Raw genomic sequence first — 22,067 nt, 5'->3', positions numbered from 1 at the left:
CTGTCTCTCCGGATCCGGCTCCGGCTCCCGGCTCCCGGCTCCCGGCTCTGCGTCTAGTTGGCTACGTTCTTTATGTGCGTGGCCCATCGAAGACATCAAGTTCTCTGTCGGCGAATACATTTGGAAAATTAAAAGTTTTCCTTGGCCCCCCATCAGGGCCGGGCTCGGCAATTGTTGGCCCTCCCGCACTTGCACATAAATCAATTTGCAGCGTGCAACTTTTATTATCGCTGCATAAATCCGTTAACAAGGCCCAGCCCAGCCACCTGAGGCAAACAGCCGAGTCCGCATCCGTTTCCTGGCAAGCCATACGTGTCTGTGGGCCTGGCTAATTCAGCGGCTCGCACGCATCGACCAGCGAATTCCCAGTGAGCATTGAGCGCTGTCAGAGACAGCAGCCACAAAAGGAACTTTTGCCGCGTAATAAATTGATAAATAGTCAGGATCAGGACACACCTGCCACGCAGCCACTCCACTCATGGGGCATGCAGCGGATTAATGTGTAACAAGCTGGAAAGTTGTGCACTCTGCTGCGGGATTCTAAACTTCCAATGCAACTTTAATGTGGCGGTACCATATTTCCGTACTACTTCTGACAAACGTTGGCTAAGGCCACAACATAATGAATCGTCAGTGAATGGCTGTCCTCTCAAGCACTGGCAGACGGTCTCTATATTGACTTGTAATGGCAATTGTTCTGCCATTTTGTACAATCTTTCGCTCGTGACTCGTTGTTGGAGGCAACAAATATATGCAATGGATGCATTTCGGGTGGCTTTTATTTAATTTCTGGCTGGCAACATTCGCTGCTAATTGCTTATAATTAACTAAATGACAGCCCGGACGTGCCGGCCACTTCATCTGTGGCTCATAAAGCAATCACATGCACTTGCACAACTATAAGGAAATAAAGAAAGAAAAAACAACTTTGTTGGCTGCCTCTTGGACATGCTTTCTTGTCCTTCCTCTGGTGCTTTTCTTGTGTTCTTTTTTTTCCTGTTGAGGGGTCGTCATGCTATTGCCATTAGCCTAGCCTTTACTACTTTGCAACATTTCCTTCTGCGACTTCTTCACTCGCTCGCTCTCGCAACTTTTGGCAATTTTCCATATGCAACACGCAACAGACGTTTTTATGTGTTCTCTGTGCGCCGCCCATAAAAAAGAAAGAGCCAGAAGGCATTCGATAGCGGAGGGGAGAGTAGAGGAGAGGAGAAGGCCACGGCCATGAGGCAGCAGCATCAACAGTTTGCCGCGCAGGCAAAGAGAATTGAAGTCAATTATCGAATTAATTTAGTTATCCAGTGTCCGGCTACGAGCGGGACGAGTTGAGCCTGGAAATGGTTACATTTTCACTTCATTCACGTCATAACTGTAAATGGGAATGGGACTAGAACGGGACGTTTCGGGGGCCGATTATGACGGTTGCTACTGCTGGCGGCCAGAACGGAATTCAAATTGTTTTTTTTTCCGCCAGCAAGTTGCGGCTGGATTGTGCAATTATGCAAATAATTAAATTACTCGGCGAAATGAAATTTTTGTCACTGCCAGAGCAATTGGTAGCCCAGTCCCTGCCCCAACACACAGGCTGAAACTCCTATCAATATCCATCGGCAGCTCCCTCCCTGGCCAGATACTCGTATGCATGGTAATTGATGTGTTAATCCGCATATTGACAGCGGCTATTGCGGTGGCTTTATGGAAATATGCCCCTGAGCCAAGCGACACCGAACTCCAGGGCAGGGCCCGGCAGCCGTTTGGCATTTCGCGGATCTGTCGAAAGGATTTTGTCTGATGCATTGCCCCGCGGTGCGTATTCTGTCCGGGACTGGGGACTGGGGACTGGGGACTGGCTAAGTAATTTAATTACATTGCTGCCGCAAAATTATCGCAATATTGTTTATTGGCCAGAGGACGTTGATGCACTATGTTTGCCATTGAGCCTCTCGCTCGGCCTCCTCTCCTCTGTCTCCTCTCCCGCGGGCAGTTGGCACGCTAATCTGTGGTGCACATTTGAGATGCTTTGTGATCGTATCTTATGAACTGGTTACGCTCTGAATTAAAGCATTTTGTCACCAGAGGATTAAAGAACAAAATGTTTCCCGCTTCGGTCCATATATTTGAATATCTACGATGGCCTCTCACCTGCATTCTGCATATATGCGGGGAGCATTCTCCCTCGTGGGTTCTCATGTTTTTTTAATCTGATCAATTGGCGTGGCATCGTGTCACATAAATTCTGACAATTTTAGGAATGCACAAAATACACTAAATTTGCTGGTTGTTTGCCTTTCGAGTCGTCTCCTTTGGCCGTGCAAATAGACGACAGTTGTGGCCAAGGGAATACCAGGCTGGCCCTGGCTTCCAGCTTCACGTCTGCTCATCTCAACACCTTGGCAAAAGAAAAGAAATGGCCAAGCAGCAGGACACGACAAGGAGCCTGGCTGGCCATCGATGCTCCTGTTGATGCAGCACGTGCTGCTGTCTCTACAAGGACCACGAGCAGAGGCAGGACAACATACTTCAATGCAATTGCATTTAAATCAGTTGGCCGTGTGCTCGTGCGTTGTTTTTGCAAAGTCCTTCGTTCGTGTGTTGCCGCCGTTTGCTGCCGTTGCTGCTCTGCTCATAAATTATGCACAATTTTTATCCCAGCCAAAACCGTCTCTCTATATGTATCTCGGTGCGGCTTGTGCGCCATTTGTTCATTTCGAGACCAATAAAATGAAGCGTTTGAAAGTTGTAAATAAGTTCCTGCCATTCGGCGTGTCTGCCTCCTGCCTCCTGCCGCGTGCCCGTCAGGTCCATGACTCCAATCTGCTCCCTGCCGTCTGCGGCTCGTAAACTGTCGGACAGCATTTTGTCAGTAATTTTCTATTTGCGACTGCCGCTTAATGAATTGCTTGTGTGCGGCTTGCTGCATATGCATAAGCAGCTCAAATTTGTTTATAGAAATTGCATTTAAATAAGTCCTTTCCCTACCACGCTCATCTTTCAGCGTGTTGGCCGCTGGCAAAAATGCATTAATAATGGAACCAAGAGCGTCTTACTTAATTATTGCGACTAAAAGATACCCGCTACTCGTATTTATTACAGTTTACTGATTGTGTGAGAGTGGAAGTAATGAAAGTAACTGTAATTGCTTCGTAGCTACCTGCTGGCTTTCAAGTGAGAGCCGTGTGGATCGTGAGAGCGAACTTCGAAAGAGAGCGCTAACTGTTATGAAGAGCGGCACCATATGGTTTTAACAGTGATGTTTTAACAGTGATGCTATTACGGTGGCTGCCCAGATAAAATTGTGAAATCTTTTATAACTATTTCCCCATAGTACTAATCGTTGTAATAACAGCTATGACAGCTAAAACGACTGCTCATGTTAGTCAGATATACCCCGCGTACAGTCTGCATGCATATGTTTGACGGGCATAAAAAGTTTCTCTCTTTCTTTGTAATGCCGGGTAACATAATATTTTACTCAGAGATCGCAGAGAGAGAGAGAGAGAGAGAGAGGGGAAAAACACAAATAAAAAGAAAAAACAAAAAAAACGAGAAGAAATTTGTTTGGACATGGGACAGCTGTAAAATGGGAATAGAAAAAACAAACGAAATGGCTCGTGCCATGTCATGTCCTGTGATGCACGAGTCCAAGGATGCGCTGGGTGTTCTTTTTTTCTGCCTCCACATCTCTCCCTCTGCACGGCTCTCCTTTGTCATGTCGCTGGCTACCCCATCCTCCCCTGGCGACCCTTTGTGCAGTCTGCCTGACAAGGCAAACGAATCGAGGCATAAGTAGGAATCGCTGTAATATTTTCCACCCAACAGCCAGAGTGCTGCTGGTCGGTGGGAGCTCCACAAAAAAAAACTTTAAGCCAAGACAATGCTATGCCATAATCGAAAAACAACAGACGGACACTGAGAGCTGAGTCCGCGTGAATTATGAAAGATTTTCCAGCCCAAAAGGAGTGAGCTGAGTTTGCTTTGGCAGCGATTAGAAGATTTTAACAGTATTTCAATTTAGTGTTTACATATTTATTATTGATTGAAAGCAGAGAATATTTTAATTAATTCTTGTTTCCAAACTCCCAAAAATCATCCGCGAAAGGAGCGACAACCCCTTTGGGACACTTTTCACTAAAAATCACACAATAAGGTTGAGTTTTCGCTCATTCATAGTTTTGTTCAATGGATTAGCGAGCGGTGGCGCACCACCAGCCAAGCCGCAAAACTTTTAATCAGAGACGAACGCGTTTTGGTGCGAGCTAATTACATTAGTTTGGTGGCGGATGGAGCTCATGACGATGATGATGATGATGATGCTGCTGCAGTTGTTCCCACCGAATGTTTGATTATTTTCAATTATTTCGAGCCGCACATTGTCCCGACTTTGGCATTGACAATATGGCAGGCAGGCAGGCAGGCAGTAGTAAGCGATATGATAGCATCCACACACACAGTGGCAGGGCGGGGGAGGTGTAAAATGAAATAGGAAATGTTATTGTCGCTGCTCAAAGCTCCCCTCCCCCCGCAACCCATCCGCATTACCATCCACATTCCCATTCCCATTCCGATTTCATTTCCATTTCCCGCCTTCGCTTGCAAAAGTTTTGGTATAAAACAAAAATCTGATTTACATGGGAGAGGAAACAATGCTGCAGCTGATTGTGTGGTGGCGGTGTGAGGGGATGGGATGGGTGGGGAGGGGAGTGGGGTGCTGCTGCGGTAAAATCATTTACATCCATTCAAGTGTGCGTGTGTTCGTGTGTTCGTGTGTGTGTGTTGTTGCAACAAAGAACATTTCATGTTGAACAGATGTCGGAAGCCGCCGGCGCAGCCGTCGTACGTGTGGAAAAACTTGACACAATGCAAGCCCCAACAGGAGGGCCAGAGGCGAGTAGAGAGAAGCAGCAGGCTCTGTGACATTGCCACTCTTATCGCGCCACGTTGTCAAAGTTGTGCGACAATGGCTGGCAGTGCCAGTGCATCCACGCCAGACACCTGTTGCCAGCCCCAACCCAACCCAGTGGCAAGTGATTCCAAAAAACTGAGAAACCCGAAAATCAATTCTGATCAAGCTGGCTGGGAGACAGAACTTTCCAATTGAGTTTTCTCTGTACTTTTTGTAACTGAGACTGACGAATCGACACCAGCCTCGAGGATGATTTTCCTACAATTCTGGTGGACCCTAATGTTGCTGAGTGGCACAAATATGCTGCAGGCTGCCGACTCTGGGCAGCCCAGCAGCGAGCAGTTGAGCAGCTTCAATCGGGCGGTGCTAGAGGCGCGCGACAAGATGCAGAATCTGGGCGGAGCGGACAGCCTGTACCGGCCGCCGCGGCACACTATCGACGATATGCTGGCGAGTTTTGTGCACACCAGCGACGAGGTTGCGGAGGAGCCCGGCTTGGCGGAGGCAGCCGACGCCTGGTATCGCGACTTCCAGGCAGCGAGCCAGAAGAAGGCGCGGGCAGTCCGGCAGCAGAAGAGCCAGGCCAAGACCTATGTGAGCAAGTACGACAAGCAACTGCAGGACACGGAAATTGGCAAGGTGAAGCTAAAGTACAAGGACCCTGAGGCAGATCTCGTCATGCCGCAGCTCGAGGCCACCAGTGCGCCCTTCCTGTTCGATGGCGGGGGCCTCTCCTCGCTGGACATCAAGCTGAAGCATGCGCAGCAGATACTCAACGAGCATGAGCAGACCAGCAAGAAGGATCCACCCAAGCTGAAGGAGTACCACAAGAAGACAGACGTCAGCGACGAACAGCCGGAGTTCGGGGACGCCCCAGTGCCCGAGGGGATCTACGAGCAAAAGATATCGCAGCTCGATGCACCCAAAGTGCGGCCCAACAATCTGCTGCACGAGGCCAACTACAAGCTCTCCAAGATAGAGCAGGAGGCCTCCGAGAACACCCAGCGCCCGCCTCGCCCCAAGGGCAGCGACCTGATGAAGCGCAGCTTCCATCTCGGCTTCAATCCCATGAACGAGATCAAGCTGAAGACGAGCAGCCGCCTCATGCTCAAGGGCATGGGACCCTCGCTGCCGAGCAATGCGCTGATGGAGAGCCAGCATGCCCGACACGTGGAAGAGGTGATGAAGCGGCGACAGCTTAAAATGCAACGGGAGCAACAGCGGCAGGATCTAGATCCAGATGTGGACTTGGACATGGATCAGGAACAGAATCGGGAGATCGACTCTAGCGATGATGCAGAACTGGGGCCGCAGAACGATGGCTTTAGTCCATCGCTGAGCAACGACGTCATGCAGGTCCCAGAGGTTGCCTCTTCCGGTGACCATCAAACGATGGATCTGCCAGAGAGCTACGACTATCATCTGCCCCCGTACGATCGCTTTCATGCTCTCAGCCAGCGGCAAATGCCCGACATGGTCAGGGTCAGGTCCAGTCGCAGATCCACTGGGGATCTGGTACGCTACAAGCGAGAGCACGCCCCGAAGCAGAGCCTGGAAATGGCTGTGAAGGAGCCAGGCAACAAGGTCAAGTTAGAAGTCGCCGAGCCACAGCATGGGGTGATTCCTGAAGTCAAAACGAATCTGGAAAAGGAAGCAATCGAAGGCAAAGACATGGGAACAACAGCTGATTCGGGCAAGGCGCAAGTCGAAGCTGCGGTGAAGCTCTCTGCGCCAGTGAAAGTGGACACGGACTTTGAGCTGAAGCCCACGGAATCTGCGATGATGAAAGATTCCTCCGTTCTAGAGGCGGACCCTTTGACAAAACCAGAGGTGGCCGATGTTGCACAAGACCCCGCTGTTGTGGTGGACAGTCCTGAGGCCAAGCCCAGCGCAGAGGCGGATGCCAACAGCCTTGCCGTCCCACAATTGGAACTGGAACAGCCGCAGGTGCAGGAGAAGGCCCAGCCAGCAGCCAGTATGGAAGATTCCGGGCTGCAGGAGAACGTCAAGCTGAGTGTGGAGGAGTCTGTCACATCCATGCCAGCGGAGGTTGTACCCAAGACAGAGAGCGTGGAAGCAGCAGCAGCGGCAGGCACAGCTGCTCCCCGTTTGGTCGATGCCGATGCGGTGGTGAAGCTTCTGGCCAGAGAGATGTCGCATCAAAGAGCTCAAACAGAGCGCAAGAAGCGACACATCCATCGCCGTCGACGTCATGAGCGCATGCCTTACAGGAAGAGGCGCCGCTCCAGACGCTCAACGGGCGACGAGCAACAGCCCACGGAATGCCACAAGAGAGCCAAGCGCATGGCTGCTCCACTGCTGGATGACTTTGAGGATCACAATGGGAATCGCTTGCGTTTCGGTGACCTGGGAAACGGTCTGCTTATGCCCGATGCCAAGGAGGAGGAGGAGGAACTTGAAGAAGAGCCTCACTACGATGAGGACGAGGCCAGTCTCTATGATGGGTCCAACATTCAGGTGCCAATGATGAATCAGCGTGCTAACGGAGGAGGTTATCAGGTCACGCAACAGCCTCTGCAAATGCAACAGCAGCAGCAGCAACAGCAGCCACAACAGCAGCAACCACAACAGCAACCGCCACAGCAGCTGCAGATCCATAATCAGCCCTCCTTCAAGGCCACCTTCAATTTGACAAACTTTTTCAATGAACTGCAGAAAATTCAGAAGAATCGTCCGTCTCAGCAGCAACAGTACCGTCCAGCTCTGCAGCAGCAACAACAACAGCAGCAGCAGCAGCAGCGCCAACAACAGCAGCCGTCACCGAGTCAGCGTACATATCTTCCTCAAAAGCAATATCCTCCACAAAAGCAAAACCAATACCTTCCACAAAAGCAATATGCGCCGAAACAGCAATATCTACCACAAAAGCAACACACACCGCTACATACCCAACTGAAACAGCCGCAAATGAAAGTACAGGCACCGCCACTGATGAAGCAATCTGCAGTTCACCGTTACTTTGGTCCCTTCTTCAACAAGCAGGTAAAGAGCAACGTATTGAGCACAGTCGACCCGTGCATTACGCCAGGGCCAGCGCCGACACAGTCCACTCTGCCCATAACTGTAGATCCCAATTGCGTTTCCATTACCACGAGGCTTCCCGACGCTTCCACGGAGTCGACTACAACGGGAATCGGTGAAAGCTCAACGGAGATTCCATCCATGGCGAACACCACAGATGCAGCTGGAAATGGAACAACCTCAGAGGGGGCGGCAGATCAGGAGAGTACAACTTCTGGACCTGATACTGGAACTGGAACTGGAACTGTACCAGGACCTGGACCTGAGCCTGGAAGTGGACCTGCTGTGCCAGCCGACGATTTCTGCAGCAGTCCCGATGCCATGAAGCTGAATGTGTCCATCAATGCGAACGTGTGCGGGGATCCAAAGACAAAACAGTTCTATGGCAACGGATCGATCAACATGCGACCAGCCTTCGATCAGATGGACAACGATGACCTGATGCTGGATTGGCCGCATGCGGCAGAGCATGAGAATAACGATTATTTGATGGAGCATGAGGATCGATATGCCCGCGAAGCAGCTACTGAGGATAATGATATGGAGAAATCCAGTCACAGACGGTACAACAGATGGGGCAAGCTGCACGCCAAGGGGAAATCGTCAAAATGGTAAGTGCCAGTAGGAAGTCCAGTAAACGGAGAACGAAACTAAACATTTATCCTTTCGCTTCAGCTCAAATACCGAGCACTGCGATGACAGCTTGGAGAAGCTCATAAGCGGCAAGACGTCGGAGGCCATTGTGTCGGCCGTCCTCGAGGCAGTCAGCAATGATCCGGGCATGGATCGCCTGCTGGCCGTGCTGGAGCGCAATCGCAAGGGCTGCCAGAAGAAGCCCAAGAACTTCTATCAGATCCGCAATGACAAGAACGATCAGTATCTGCAGCACACAGAGAGCATGGTGCGGGACACCATGGAGGCCATTAGCGACATCATCGACAAGCAAGTGCGGCTGCGCGCCTGCATCCCTCTGCGCCCGGACCTCAGCGAGTTCTACGACCTCATCCTGAAGACCATGGAGGAGCAGAAGAAGAGCCGCGAGAAGCGCGAGAATTCGGTGAGCGGCCTCGCCCATGACTTCAGCGAGGATGTGCGTTTGCTGGATGTCGGCCAGATTGATTCCCGTTCCCGCATCGTCAAGAAGCTGCTGCGCCAGTACGAGCAGCTGCCCCTGGAGGAGCAGCGTGCGGCGGCCAATATCCGCGACGAACTTCTCACGGATCTCATGTACCTACGCAAGATGGCAGACTCCGTGGAGCGCACGCAGCGGGAAGCCAAGCTGCAGCAGGTGCTGCGCCATACCAACATGGACAACGTCCTGCAGTCGCAAAGTTCCAGCGAGCTCTCGCCCCGCTTCATTAAGCTGGTGAAGACCGCAGAGCTGTTCAAGGAGGCCGGCGAGCAGCAAGCCAGGGCCTTCGTCGGGCTCTAAGCGTGTTTCCTTGATGTTTACTTATATTTTTTATGTTGTTTTTTTATTATTGGATTAAATTGAAAATGTTAAATGCAAAGGAATTAATTATTCCCACAGCTACCTTTGAGTTTCCCCTTGGGCCTTGCCTTAGTTTATTTTCAGGCATTTGGAATTTATGTAAATTTACATTTGCGAAATCAACAGTTGCTTTATTTTACGTCACGCAATGATGTTGCCACTGCTGCATCGTTGCACCAAGATGGTGCTGCTGAAGAAGCAGATGAGGCGCAAGGGCAGGCATCTGAGGAGCTACAGGCGCCTGGCCCATCGCCGGCTGCGCAGGATGCGGAGGATACGGGAGGAGCTGCTGCAGCAGGTGCGCAAGGCGATAGCGGCCCGGCAGAGGGACATGGCGCAGGTGCAGAGGGATCAGGCACGGCATGAGGTGGCCAGAATGCTGGCCATGTACAAGAAATGGCTGAACAGTTGGTCCAAGTCGCTGTTGTCGCAGCGCCGGCTGATTGGGCAGCAGCAACAGCTGGAAGGCCAGTTGGATTGTCGGCTGCGGCTGCTGCGCAAACAGCTGGGCAGGCATCGCACACCGCAGCGACTGCTGGGCAGGTGTTTCCTGAAGCTGAGGAAGAGCCTCAAGCGGGCTTCGCATCTCCATCCGAGCATAGGGGGCCAGGCGCACCTCTGGGAAGAGGAGGCCGAGGAGGTTAGGCGCTATCTGTCACAGCTGCACGGCAATCGAAAGAAGCCAGGTGGTCGCCTCCTTGAGGGGTTTTCCGATTTTTGGGATACTGAAGTGCTGCGCAAGAAACGTTCTCCAATACACCCATTGACAACCGAGTTCCGTAAGCCTTCCGTGCCAGAGATGCCTGACAAGCCAACGAAGATCAAGAAGAAAAAACACTCTGAGCCCGAGACCGAATTCGTTGATATTCATTTCAATGAGCTGCGCGGAGCATGCAAGCCAAAGAGGTTGAAGAAGAAACAGAAGAAGGGATTGAAGCGCATCCAAAAGCCAACAATCGATGAGCTGGAGGAGCTGTATGCGGAACAGATGGCCATTAGGGCAGGACAACCGTCAAAGTCCAAAAAGAGAGTCCAAAGAAAAAGGCGCAGTCCATCGAGGACTCTCGCCCGAATGAATCGCAAGAAATTACTAACTCTGGATGCGGTCCCCGAGGATGTCAGCCTGAAATCCAAAGTAGTGGCAAGAAAGTCAGCAGCCAAAAATCGTAAGAAGCTATCATTAAAACATTCGAATCTGACATAAGCTAAACCACAATTGGTGTACTTGCAGATGGCACAAGGGACAATGGAGTTAAGGCACAAGAAAACCCAAAACAAAAGCCAAAAGGGCCCAAAAGAAGCCGCAAAGAGAGCCGTGGCTTGCCACAGAAAACGGAACAACTACCTGACATAGAACCCAATTTGAAAGCTACGAAAAAAACCAAACTGAAGCGACAGGTTGCCGATAATCCGCCAACGATGAGTTTCTTTAGACTGGAGGTGCAGGACAACCTCACATCCGAAACAAATGAGAAAGGAGGTGAGGAAACAGTTGAAAGTATACAGGATCAGGACAACAAAGAGGCCGAGCGAGATTATGAAATTGAAAAGAGAAATTCAAAGAATTTCGAGCCCACAAATAGCGAAATGTCTATGCTAGATACATTTGAGATGCTCAGGAGGGAGAACAATTCCTTGAATGTGGAACAAAAAGCATTGGCAAATGCGCCCAAGAAGCAGAGAGTCTCTCGGAAATCCTCGGGCCTGCCAGGGCAGTCCTTAAGGTCCATTACGGGAAAGCGAAAGAAGAGCAGTGTCGCCAAGGATACGCAGCCAGTCGAACAGTTTATGCCGGGCAAAATGAGACTGCAGAGAGCCGAAGAGCCCGGTTCAGCAGTTACGGGTCCACGATTTTCAGATGAGGATAGCGGGGATAAGCTCAGGTACAGCTTCCACTTGAGTGACTTGAATTCGGACCCAAAGTTCAGGGGATTGCAGCACCTGCTGAAGGACGTTATCGAGAGAAACAGTGTCCTGGATAGGGTGATAGATGTCCAAGCTCTAATGTCAGTCGTGGGCAAGCACAATATGTGGAACACCCTAGCGAGTCTGCACTCCGAGCTGCTGGCCACGGACATCCAGCTGTCTGATATTGTGGAGCTTCTGTCCAAGAAGTATCTCGATTACCTGCGGGCCATTGTCAACGCGTATGGGAACAATCCGACAGCGGAGGGAAAGTCCATGGCCTCATGCAAGTACGGGATCAGCAGCATCAATGTGCCCTCCGAAATAGCCGAGAACATTGGGTGGCTCAGTGAGCATACGACTAGGCGCATGGATGACGGAGACAGTCAATTCAAGGGCATCTCCGCCGCTGATTCAAAGCACGGACTCTACCAAATGGCCAAGGCCTCTGGGCTAGTGAACCACGCTCAGCTGAAGAAACTACTCGACGAGGAGTTGAAAATGGAACGCAATCTGCGCGAGGAGCGGCGCAGAAAGCTCTTCTCGGGCACCTCCGCTCGCTTCCCCTCAACGTCGAGCATGTCCCAGTTAGAAATCGATCCGAAAGAGGAGCAGAACCTGCAGAACGTCGAAAAGCGCTACTCCATGAAGAGCATTCGCAAAATGTTGGACACGTACACGCAACACTTTAAGTCGTTGGCCAAGAGCCCGTTGCTGCTGGCCCTCGAGAAGCAGAGAAGCATCACGGAGGCCAAGCAGAGTGTGGGCCAGGGAAGGAGTCTCATTAAGAAGAAAAACCTGCGTAGCGCCGAACGATTGTTCTATGCGCCGCGTCAGACATGCCGCGTGAAGAACCTCCACGACGAGTCGGATGACTGCGAGTGTGATTCCGCGTGCTCCGGAGAGACCTTGGTGGACTCCTGGCCGCATGTCTACGGGAAGTGCCCGCGATGCGGTGTCAAGGTCGAACTGCCCTCACCCACGCCACGGGCCAGTGCCCTCTCCCTGTCCCAGGGCTCCATTGAGGCGTGCGCCAAGAACGAATTGATGCTCAGCACCGTGGCGGATATTTGCATCCACTGCGGCTATATACACGACAAGTGCCAGCCCTGCCCACAGCTGCCCATCTGCCCAGCGCCGTTGCAGCAACTGCGGCGCATTCAAGCGGCAGCTGAAGCCAACAACCGGCGGCAGCCACCCAACGAGCAGCAGCGGGAAGTGCTCATGTGTTGCTCGCCCTGCGGGATCCTCAGGAAGAGCACAAGATACGCTGATCAGCCGGCTGAGGCGAGCGAAACATTTTGTTTAAGTGCTAAATAAATTCGAGTAATGAGTTTGCCTCGCTTGGGTGTGTGTGTGTGTGTGTTTGTGTTAAATGCTGCGGCAAGTAACATAAAATATGCAAGGACTCTGCCACACACACACACACAATGCACTCACGTAGCGGCCAAATGGTTGCTGGCTTTTAATACACTTGCACTTCCCTTTTGCCTCCTTCGGTTACTTCGGTTGCATGCAACCGTTTTTTCTTTTTTTTTGGGCCAAGTTTTTAAGTCGGGGCCACGGCTGCTGTAATGGAATTTTATTGCCAACTCGCACACAGCGACTTGCCTGCTATTTGCACAGGCGAAACATGTTTCAGACATTTCCATAAATGAAAACCTTCAAAGCAACTGCATGCTGCATATGCAACACTATTTTTTGTGTGTATTTATAGCCAGCGTACAGCCTGACGTAAGCCTTCAGGCATAATTAAAGCCATCGGCAAACTGTCGACTGTTGGGCAAAAGCATTTTCCGGAAATTGATGCCGCCGATCAATCATTTTCTTGTTTGCAAAAGACAGAGACAGAGAGGCAGCCTTCTGTGGCCTGTTGCTGAATTTTCATTAAGGCAGTTTCTCCTTCTGCCGCTCTCTTGGCTGCCTTTCCGTAAGTTGAGACGTTTTCATTTGCATTTCTTATTTTCTTTTTTTCTTTTTTGTACAAATCTACAAGATGGTGAAGCCACTCGTCCTCCTCCTCCGCAGCAGGACTCTTGTTCTGTTCAATTTGCGATGACTGCTGTAACATTATCTTGTTTGCTCATGACACGCGACCAGGCCGGACCCAAGGCCCCCAAAAGCCCCATCAAGTCAGGCCATTTCCAGCTGCCTGGCATTGTCCAGCTTTTGGCAGTTCACTCGCTGGGCTGGTCGCGATTCACGACGATTCATTCACGATTTGCGACAGTCTTTTGTCATGATCCGACTGGATTTCCCCGTCTCCCTTTGCGGCATGTCAAAACAAGGCGAACAGGCGAAATGAAGCGTGCAATTGTCTGTCTATTCGCAACTTAAATGGCCATTGTAACGAGCACATAGCGATGGCCATCACGAGTCGCCATACACTCGCAGTGATTGCATTTTATTAGCTGTCAAATTTTAATTAATTCCCAACATCTTGACTCTCCTTTATGCTTTAATATGTTCGGAGAGCAGCAGGGGAACCTCAAGCCGCAATGCAAACCCACAAGACAATGGGCCACCAGCCATAGAGAATGGGCTGCCTCTCTGACAAAGCGTGCACGGTAATTATTGAGCTCAGGTGTGGGCATGGACATGGTATATCCTGCCTTTATGAAGCCATAAAGGAGCAACAAATTGGACTGCTTCTGCCCAGCACAAAGAAAAAAAACGAGCAAGATAAATGGGCCAAGTTATATTAGAATGGCGGCTACACTCGAGAGCCGCTGAATGGGAAAGGGGGGATGGGCTCCGTTCGACTCGAAGTGTGAATAAAAATCTAAGCAAAAATGTGAATAAAATGAGCAACAAAAGAGGGCTTAGCTACAAGAGTAAGCCATAAATGGCTTTTAATTGTTTAAAGAAGCAAATCCCTGCAACGAATGTAGAGACAGTTTAGAGAAATGTGGAGAGAATGCGAGGTGTTCATGTTCTTATCTGTGTTGAATAGTCTCTTGGTTTGGCTGCATTTAAAATTAGTTGAAATAAGGAAAGATCGCAGATTTACACGCTGCAACTCCAGCGACAAATACTTCTTAGCAGCAACTTCCAAAATAACTTCTTAACAGCTTAAATAGAATCAGCGAGCATTTGTTCTCGGTAGATGTGTGTGTGTGTGTGTGTGTGTGTGTGTGTGTGCATGGTGTATGGGAAATACTTACGATAACTGCAATTTGCACTTAACCCTTGCCAGCAGCCAGCCAAAGAGGCGCTGCTTGAAGGGTCGCCTCAGTTTCTTGGGTTCTCGGCTCCCAGGCGTTGCATCCAACGCCTCGGCCTTGCTTGTTCACTTGGACAATTAGAGGAGCAACAGCAGCAGCAGCAGCAGCAGCAACACCCACACACACACAGAGACCCTTAGCTAACTGGCTCCTGGTAACCACTCCAGCCACTTGAAAAGTTGGCCACAAAGTGCGAATGCATAATTAATTCCAATTATGAGTTCAGCCAACAACATTGGCACTCGCCTTCATGCTCGAGACGAGACGAAAGGAGACAAGATGCGTTCGGAGGGTGAGAACAGAGGAACACACACACACACACACACAGGGGGGCATGCAGGATGGAGCTGGAGGAAGGGACAGACTTATCAGCGCATCGACAGCACGAGGCAAGGCCGCCCTTCGTTTCCCCTGAACTTTGAAGCTGGCAACTGTCAACCCGTGTGCTCCTGCTGCTTCCCTGCCCCTCTGCCCGTCTGCCCGTCTGCTTGTTGCATAGTTTGAGTGAGTCAAGTGCTTGGCATGTTTAAACACATGCTCAAGTGTCATTTAGACAGTTATCTGCCCCCCACCAGAAAGGGCTGTCTGCCACCGTGGGTAGATGCTGCTCGAGCATCGATGCTGGATCGCATCTTGGTTGGAGGCAGACAATTGATGGTGCTGCGATAAGTACGTATACCCTGGCTCAGCCTTGAGCGGGCAACTTTTGCCTCAATTACAAAATGCTAAAAATTGCAATATCAATAACATTTTATGTACTCCACAGCGGGATGGCACAGGGGATGGAGAGCTCGCTCCAAGGGTTTAAGGGTAACAAAAAGTGCTGCGTCTAAGTGTTGTTCGCCAGCCTTCAAAGCCGCCTTCACTATTAACGGAAATGCATTCTGGTTGTGGCTGTTGTTTGGAGAGCGTCGCGTCGCGTCGCGTTGCGTCCCGTCTCGCACCGCGCCTCAGCCAGGCTCAAGTGTTTTAATGGATTTTCCAAATGAACAAAAAAAAACGCACCCACAGTGTGGCAGATTGTTGGATTTTTACTCATTTTGGTTTTGCAAACATATAAACATATATTTTTTTCTGCTGCCTGACAAGAAATGTGAAGATTTTGGTCTCATGTTTCCCCGTGACATCTCTGCACATGCATCAATCATTTGGCCCCGCTCCTGAGGCCTTCCGTGGGTGGTTGGGTACTCCATTAAACCAATCAAAAGGAAGTTCAGTTCATAAAAGATAATAGCCTGGCTTAGCCCCATGCCCCACGCCGCCTGCCGCCTGCCGCATGCCACTCAAGGACCTAAATCCGTGGCGCAGCTGCAGCCTCTGCCAGCTAAGGAAAAGCCTATAAATTTGCAGATTATTTGCATATTGCGTCTGCTACTCCTGGGGCACGTTCATTTTGCTAAGCTTCTCCCTCTGCGTATTTTTTTTGTTTGTTTCCTTCGCTACTTGTTTTTTGTTTTTGTGTAATTTTCAAGACATAGCACGGGAAATTCAATTTGCGCCGCTGCACAAACTATGAAATGTAAATCAAGCGACATTAAACGCATAATGCATACAAACATAAATTTCACTGCGAATGGGAGAGCAAGAAGAGTGCAGACGGATGCAGAGATTTGTTGGGGCTCTGATCACAAATTTGCTAATGAAAAGAGAAAGGTTATTGTGTTTGCGTAGCGAAGGAGTAGCGGTGTGTGGGCCAGTTGAAACGGGGGTTGAAAAAGTGATCTGTGGCTTACAAGCCACCGCTGCGTGAGAGCCGTGTGGATCGTAGTCGCTGGACGTTAACAGTCTGTTGTAGCGGTAGTGCCAACAGTCTGTTATAGCTGGAGGGCCAAAGTCAATGCGAGAGGCAACAGTCTGTGTAGCTGGACGTTAACAGTCTGTTGTAGCGGTAGTGCTAACAGTCTGTTATAGCTGGAGGGCTAACATACTGTTGCTACCATGATTAAGCGGCTGCTACTGTAAACACTTTCATTGGGCATTATACCTGCGGCAGCACTGAATAATTCGTATTGATCTCTCGGGTAAATTTGACGAACAAAATATCAATGTGTGTTCGTTCACCTTTAATCCGTTTACGGCCTTGCTCCTTCATAATTGGCTTCGTTTGGGGTGAGGTGGCAAACATGTCGCCTTTAATTCCCGACACGCTGTGGCCAGCAGTCCCGCAATGAAATTATCCGCCTGTCAACGAGTTAATCGAACAGAATGTGTCCGTGGCGCCTCCACAGCAAACTGAATGGGTAGCTGGGAGGACAGAGAGAGAGAGAGAGCTGCATCATTGTGAAAATCATGGCCGGACGGTTGGCAAATGTTTTTAATTTATGCGCTTTCATCAGCCATCAGCCATGAGCCATAGCCTGCCCATGTCCAGTGGCTCATCCTTTAAATCATTTTTAATGAAATCTCTTCGCTGGCAGGATAGCAGGACTACACTCAGCTGTCCACTCCACTCCACTCCACTCCACTGTATGGTGACTGCTGACAGCCAATGCTAATCCGAGTGCTGCAGTTGATGAATGAGTCATTTGCTTAGTAATTTAAGCGTTCATTCAATAAGCGGGTACTGGGCCCTAGCTGGCCCTAAGATTTGTGTAACCAAATACTCATTACACAAGTTGCTGGCATGCGGAAGCTGGCAGAAGAATATGCTGATGTGCGGGGTTCAGTGCACGCTCCCTGTTTAAGCCAAAAACAAATATTGACTGCAAAGTCGAATGCCTGACGAGACGGGGCCACAGTGGGTGGGGCGCAGCATTTAAAGTAATCGAGTGTTAAAAACGGCAAACGCAGGCCAAACACTGGGCCAGGACAAGTCAAACAGAACCATCCATCCACCCACCAACCCCTTGTAAATATTTAGTTTCTCATAAATTACGAGTGTGCGTGTGTGTGTGGGGGAAATCAGAGAGTCAGGGCTTTAATGCCTCATTAAAATATGCGAGATGGCAATAAAATTCAAGCTGACGCCGCTGGAAAACGTTGAAGCGATCTGCGATCTGCGACTCCTCTGGCAACCTTCAACCTGCGGCTGTGTCATAAAAATCTTCGGAGGCAGCTTGACAAAGTTTTCACATAAAATAAATTGCTGCCAAATAATAGTCAAGTTGGGGGGAAACCCGTTAACGTGTCGAAGGCGCTGACGACGGCTGCCGGCTGCCGGCATCCTGGCTGCCGTTTTGGCCAGCGGCAATTGACACGAGGCCGGGCAGAGGGATGAGGTCTAGGAGCAGGAAGGAATGCTTCATGGCCTCGAAGCTTGTTGTTTATTAAATTACAAATAAATAATGAGACTGATGGCAGTTGAACTGCCATCTCCGCCACACTCTCTTTACTTCTGCCGCTCATCGGCTGCCTACTGCCTGGAGTTATTAAAAACTTTACAAAAACAATTAACACAGTCAGTCGATGGGCGATGGGCGATGGGCGTGGTGAGGGGTGGGCCCTGAAGGGTGAGTGTAAGAAGAGCCTTTTGCTTCCTGTCAAACATTTTAAAGCAACCAAATGACAAATGGCATAAAGTGCAGAAATGTTCTTTAAGCTGCAGTTCCACTCCAATTGTGCTCTGGCTGGATGGCTGGCTCGGTGGCCAAAGCATTAACCAAAGTTGCAGCCGCAACAATAACCGGCAGCAGCAGAAACCCATCCCCAAGCCGCAACCCAGCAGCAGCACCAACACCGACACCAACACCAACCCCAACCCCTGGTGGTGGCTGGAATTGGAATTGCAGCCGCAAATAAATTTGTGCACAGCAAAATATATGGCAAAAATATAAAGAATTGCATGTGCATAAAAGTAAAGTAAAGCCAGAGCAAGAACAATGCCAAAAGCAACAAGCAACGAGTTGCTGCCCCCTTTTTCATTACAGTCCTCTGGCCCCATCCACAGTCCCCGGAGGGAGCGGGCCGCGGCACAGGAACTGCCAGGACACAGCCGGATGCGGCTGGGTTGGGTTAGGGGTAAGAGATACTCCGGCCATTGTTTGCAGGCGCGCGCTCTGATTAGAGCAAAAAACAAAATACAACAAAAAGTGTATATATATATATATCTATAAAGCAAGAGGTATGCAGTCGCTCGTATTTGCTGTGTGTTCTTCGTTGTATTTTATGCACATTACTCGGAATCAAAGGAAGCCACATGGCAGATCTTTAAGCACTGCAAATTGAAATAACTCTTTCGGTTGCATGGCAGAAGGGTTAACCCTGTGTGTACATATTTATTTATTTACGTTTCAATCAATCTGCAAAGTCTTCAGCTGAAAACTTTGAAAATTATTGAATTATTGAGGGAAATGCACAAGCAAGAAACAGATTTGGACTTAATTGGCTTTACTTATTCTATTCAAAATATACCTCACCATTGTACCTGCTGTCATCTGATCTGTATGAGGGTTGGGTTCTATGCACCCTGATCAAGCTCTGCCTGCAGTCTCTTTCTTGCTGCCTTTGTTTTTGCTAGTGACCATTAAGCAGCTGCAGCTGTCAGCGACTTTCAGATGTGGCCGTGCCCACTCTTTCTCTCTTTTTGTGTCCCACTCTGTTGCCACTCATCCGAGCGTGCGTTTTGTGCTCTAACCAAAGCGCTCAGTGTTAGTCTTTGATTTGTCACACCAAAGCGAGCTTTTCATGGCGTACTGTCAGAGTTCTTTTTCCCATCTGCCAGACAGACAGAGCCAGCGAGAGTCTGTCCCTCTATCCAAGAGAGAGAGAGAGAGAGAGAGAGATATTGTGGATTGTGGATTGTGGATTGGGGGCTCTGTTGTGCCTGTTTCACGTCCAGTTGTAGCCGTTGGCTGATTTTTGATGAAAAGTTTTCAGTTTCACATTATTCATGTCTTCGCCCCAAAATCCCCAATCCCCCCACCCCCCGCTACGGATCTTTCCATGTTCCGTTCCCCTGCCCCTGTCCCTCGCCCAACCAAGTTTTGCGGCTGAATGGAGCTTGCAATTTTTTGTTTCTATTTCCTCTGCTTATTTTTAACCGAAAAATTCGTTGCTGTTGTTGTATTTTTGTTATATTTTAATTTTGCGCAAATGGAAAATAATAATCAAGAGAAAATAATAAAATGGACGCAGGCAAAAAAGGTGTTTGAGAGCCCCAGAGAATGGGGTGGATATCCTGAACTGAACTGAACTGAACCGGGCCGGGCTGCGCTGGGCTGGGTAGGGTAGGGTATCCCACGATGGTGGAGGATTGACAAGGCGACCCGACCCCGCATGACAGGGGGAGGGGTGAGTAGGTTGCAAGCCCGCAGCATCGTGTGGCTTTGTTTCGAGTGATTCTCCACAAAGCGCACTGCACTTAATTCTCTTTACGCACAGAGAGAAAGAGAGAGAGAGAGAGAGAGAGAGAGAGAGAGTGGGAGACATGCATGGCAGACATGTATGACAGGCTTTTTATGCCTAAGTATCTTAAGTTGTCAACTTGAAAAGGCAAAAGAAATCCTTTAATTTGCAGTAAAATGCAAAACGCAGCCAGCCTCAATTTGTCACTGGCATAGCGAGCGGAGCAGAGGGGGCAGAGGGGCGACCTGTGGCATATGTGTGGCTGTGTGGCTGTGTGTCTGTGTGGAGAAGAAGGCAACAAGTCGGACGGCTGCAGCTGCTGGCACAGGAGCACATTGGACTTTGCCACTTGGCATGCGAGCGCAGGCGAGTGGCGCCTCAAGGTATGCAGTAAATTAAAATGCAGTGACAGGGGCGTGGCAGGGCTGCGTTTGGTGCGGGATGTGGAGTGCTGCTCTGACATGCTTTCTTGCATGAGGGTTGCACTCTCCTTTGCACTTTTCACATTAAAAACTTTTGCCCGCAGGCCGCCTGCCGACCGATCCTTGCACACATAAACTTATAAACGAGGCAGAGGAGGCATAAGAACTGAGGCCAACCTCAGTTTTGACACACACAGATACAGCACACACACACACACAGTGGCAATGCATTGAGCCATAAGCGTAGGAGAGACTTTGATTCCGCGCGGGTTGCCTGCAAATCTTGGGGAACACACGGACAGCAGCTCCGACAACTCTCAGTGCACACCTCGCTGCTGGCTCCACTTCTATTTGCATATTCATAGATGTCCTGCACTTGTGTGGGTGTGCAGCAGGGATAGCGCTTACCGCCACGTTAATGGGAAACTAAACTGCAAACTTTGCTTTTGCACCGACGCACGCATACGTAATAAAAGGTGTAAATGAGCAAAAGAACTGCCAACTGCCACTGCCACTGCCACAGCAACAGAGAGTGGAGTGCTGCAGCTGAAAGTCAGCCAGGTGTGCAGGCAGCCAGACATGGACTTACGCCTTGGCCCATTATGAGGGCCACTTGCTGCCGCCTAAGAAGACAGCTTCGCATTTAAGTGTGTGTGTGCATGGTGGGCAAATACCAGTATTTGGGGTAAGCTTAATGCAGAGTGTACAATTTGCTCGTTTAGGAGCAACTTGCCCCACTGTGCGGCATGTGTATTAAACTAAATTTAGCGCCACTGACTTCGTAGCGCTGCATTACAATGCCAGAGAGCCGGAATAGCTCCAGCAAGGACATCATGTTTGCAAATTTATGTCGTTGTAAGTTGTGCCAAAGGAAATGCCATAAAAATGCAGAACAGAATTGTGCGGGCAGCGAACACAAGCAACGGAATGGACTGCCGGATGGATGGACTGTCGGACTGTCGGACTGTCGGACTGCCGGATGGTTGGTTGGATGCTTGGAACGGCTGCCATGACAAGCTTGGACGCGCTTAAAGTGCAATTAGCGCACGTAATTGTAATCGAGTTGCCCACCTGGCCCACCAGCCCACCAGCTCTCAGCAGAACACCCACAGAGCAGTGCAAGGCAGTGGGTGCTTTTGCTTTTGCTGTTTCGCCTGCCCACGGGGCTCCTTGCCACTCCCTCTCCCTGTTGCTGTCCGTTTTTGGTGGGTTGCACGCAGGCGGCTTTGCTTTTTTAAAGGCAACCGGGGAGCTGTAAATAAATTTTGGCACTTAATCATATTTACGGATTTTGCGGGCACTTTTATTTATGTGTCCCACAGTGGCCCCAGCTACTTACTGCACTTTCCACCTAGCCACTCTAGCCCTACCCTGAGTAGAGTTTTACGCGACACTTTTGGATTTCTTGGCGGAAACACACAATGCCAAGGTGTGGGTCCAGGTCCAATTTGTGCCCCATTCTGAAGTGGCAGCGAGGCAGCGAGTTGGCTTTTTGCCTAATTATGCGTTTCAGCATTGTCACGGATACGCGACGGAGTAGCCAAAATCTGAATTCTCAATTCCGAGATGTGTCCTCGGCGCTGGCCACGAGGCTAATTAGGCCCAAAGCGCGGCCATTGTGCTCACCGTTAGGCAGGCATTGTCGAAAAGTACTACCCCCCCCCCCCCCCCCCCCCCCCCCCCCCCCCCCCCACCCCCCCCCTCCCTATAAATAAAATTAAAAATTTTTCGCGGGGGCTGGGCGGGGGGGGGGGGGCGGAGAGTGGAAAAAAAAAAAAAAAAAGAATATGAAAATT

General features: G+C 50.0%; 2 protein-coding genes across 2 annotated transcripts; both read left to right on the top strand.

Annotated features, from left to right (window-relative positions):
• Positions 1–5,079: 5,079 nt before the first annotated feature.
• On the top strand, positions 5,080–9,415 carry LOC117591848. Its single transcript, XM_034285214.1, has 3 exons — positions 5,080–8,160; positions 8,221–8,556; positions 8,621–9,415. Exons 1-3 carry the CDS (start codon positions 5,153–5,155, stop codon positions 9,375–9,377), a joined length of 4,101 nt encoding a protein of 1,366 aa, XP_034141105.1. The 5' UTR covers positions 5,080–5,152; the 3' UTR covers positions 9,378–9,415.
• Positions 9,416–9,547: 132 nt separating this feature from the next.
• Positions 9,548–12,663, top strand: LOC117591938. The gene is made up of 2 exons (XM_034285346.1): positions 9,548–10,603; positions 10,669–12,663. Exons 1-2 carry the CDS (start codon positions 9,586–9,588, stop codon positions 12,660–12,662), a joined length of 3,012 nt encoding a protein of 1,003 aa, XP_034141237.1. The 5' UTR covers positions 9,548–9,585; the 3' UTR covers position 12,663.
• The last annotated feature ends 9,404 nt before the right edge of the window (positions 12,664–22,067 follow it).

This window comes from Drosophila guanche, unplaced genomic scaffold (assembly GCF_900245975.1).
Source record: "Drosophila guanche unplaced genomic scaffold, DGUA_6, whole genome shotgun sequence".
Lineage (NCBI taxonomy): Eukaryota > Metazoa > Arthropoda > Insecta > Diptera > Drosophilidae > Drosophila > Drosophila guanche.
The sequence above is the reverse complement of the archived record's forward strand: the minus strand, read 5'-3'. Positions and strand labels throughout refer to the sequence as shown.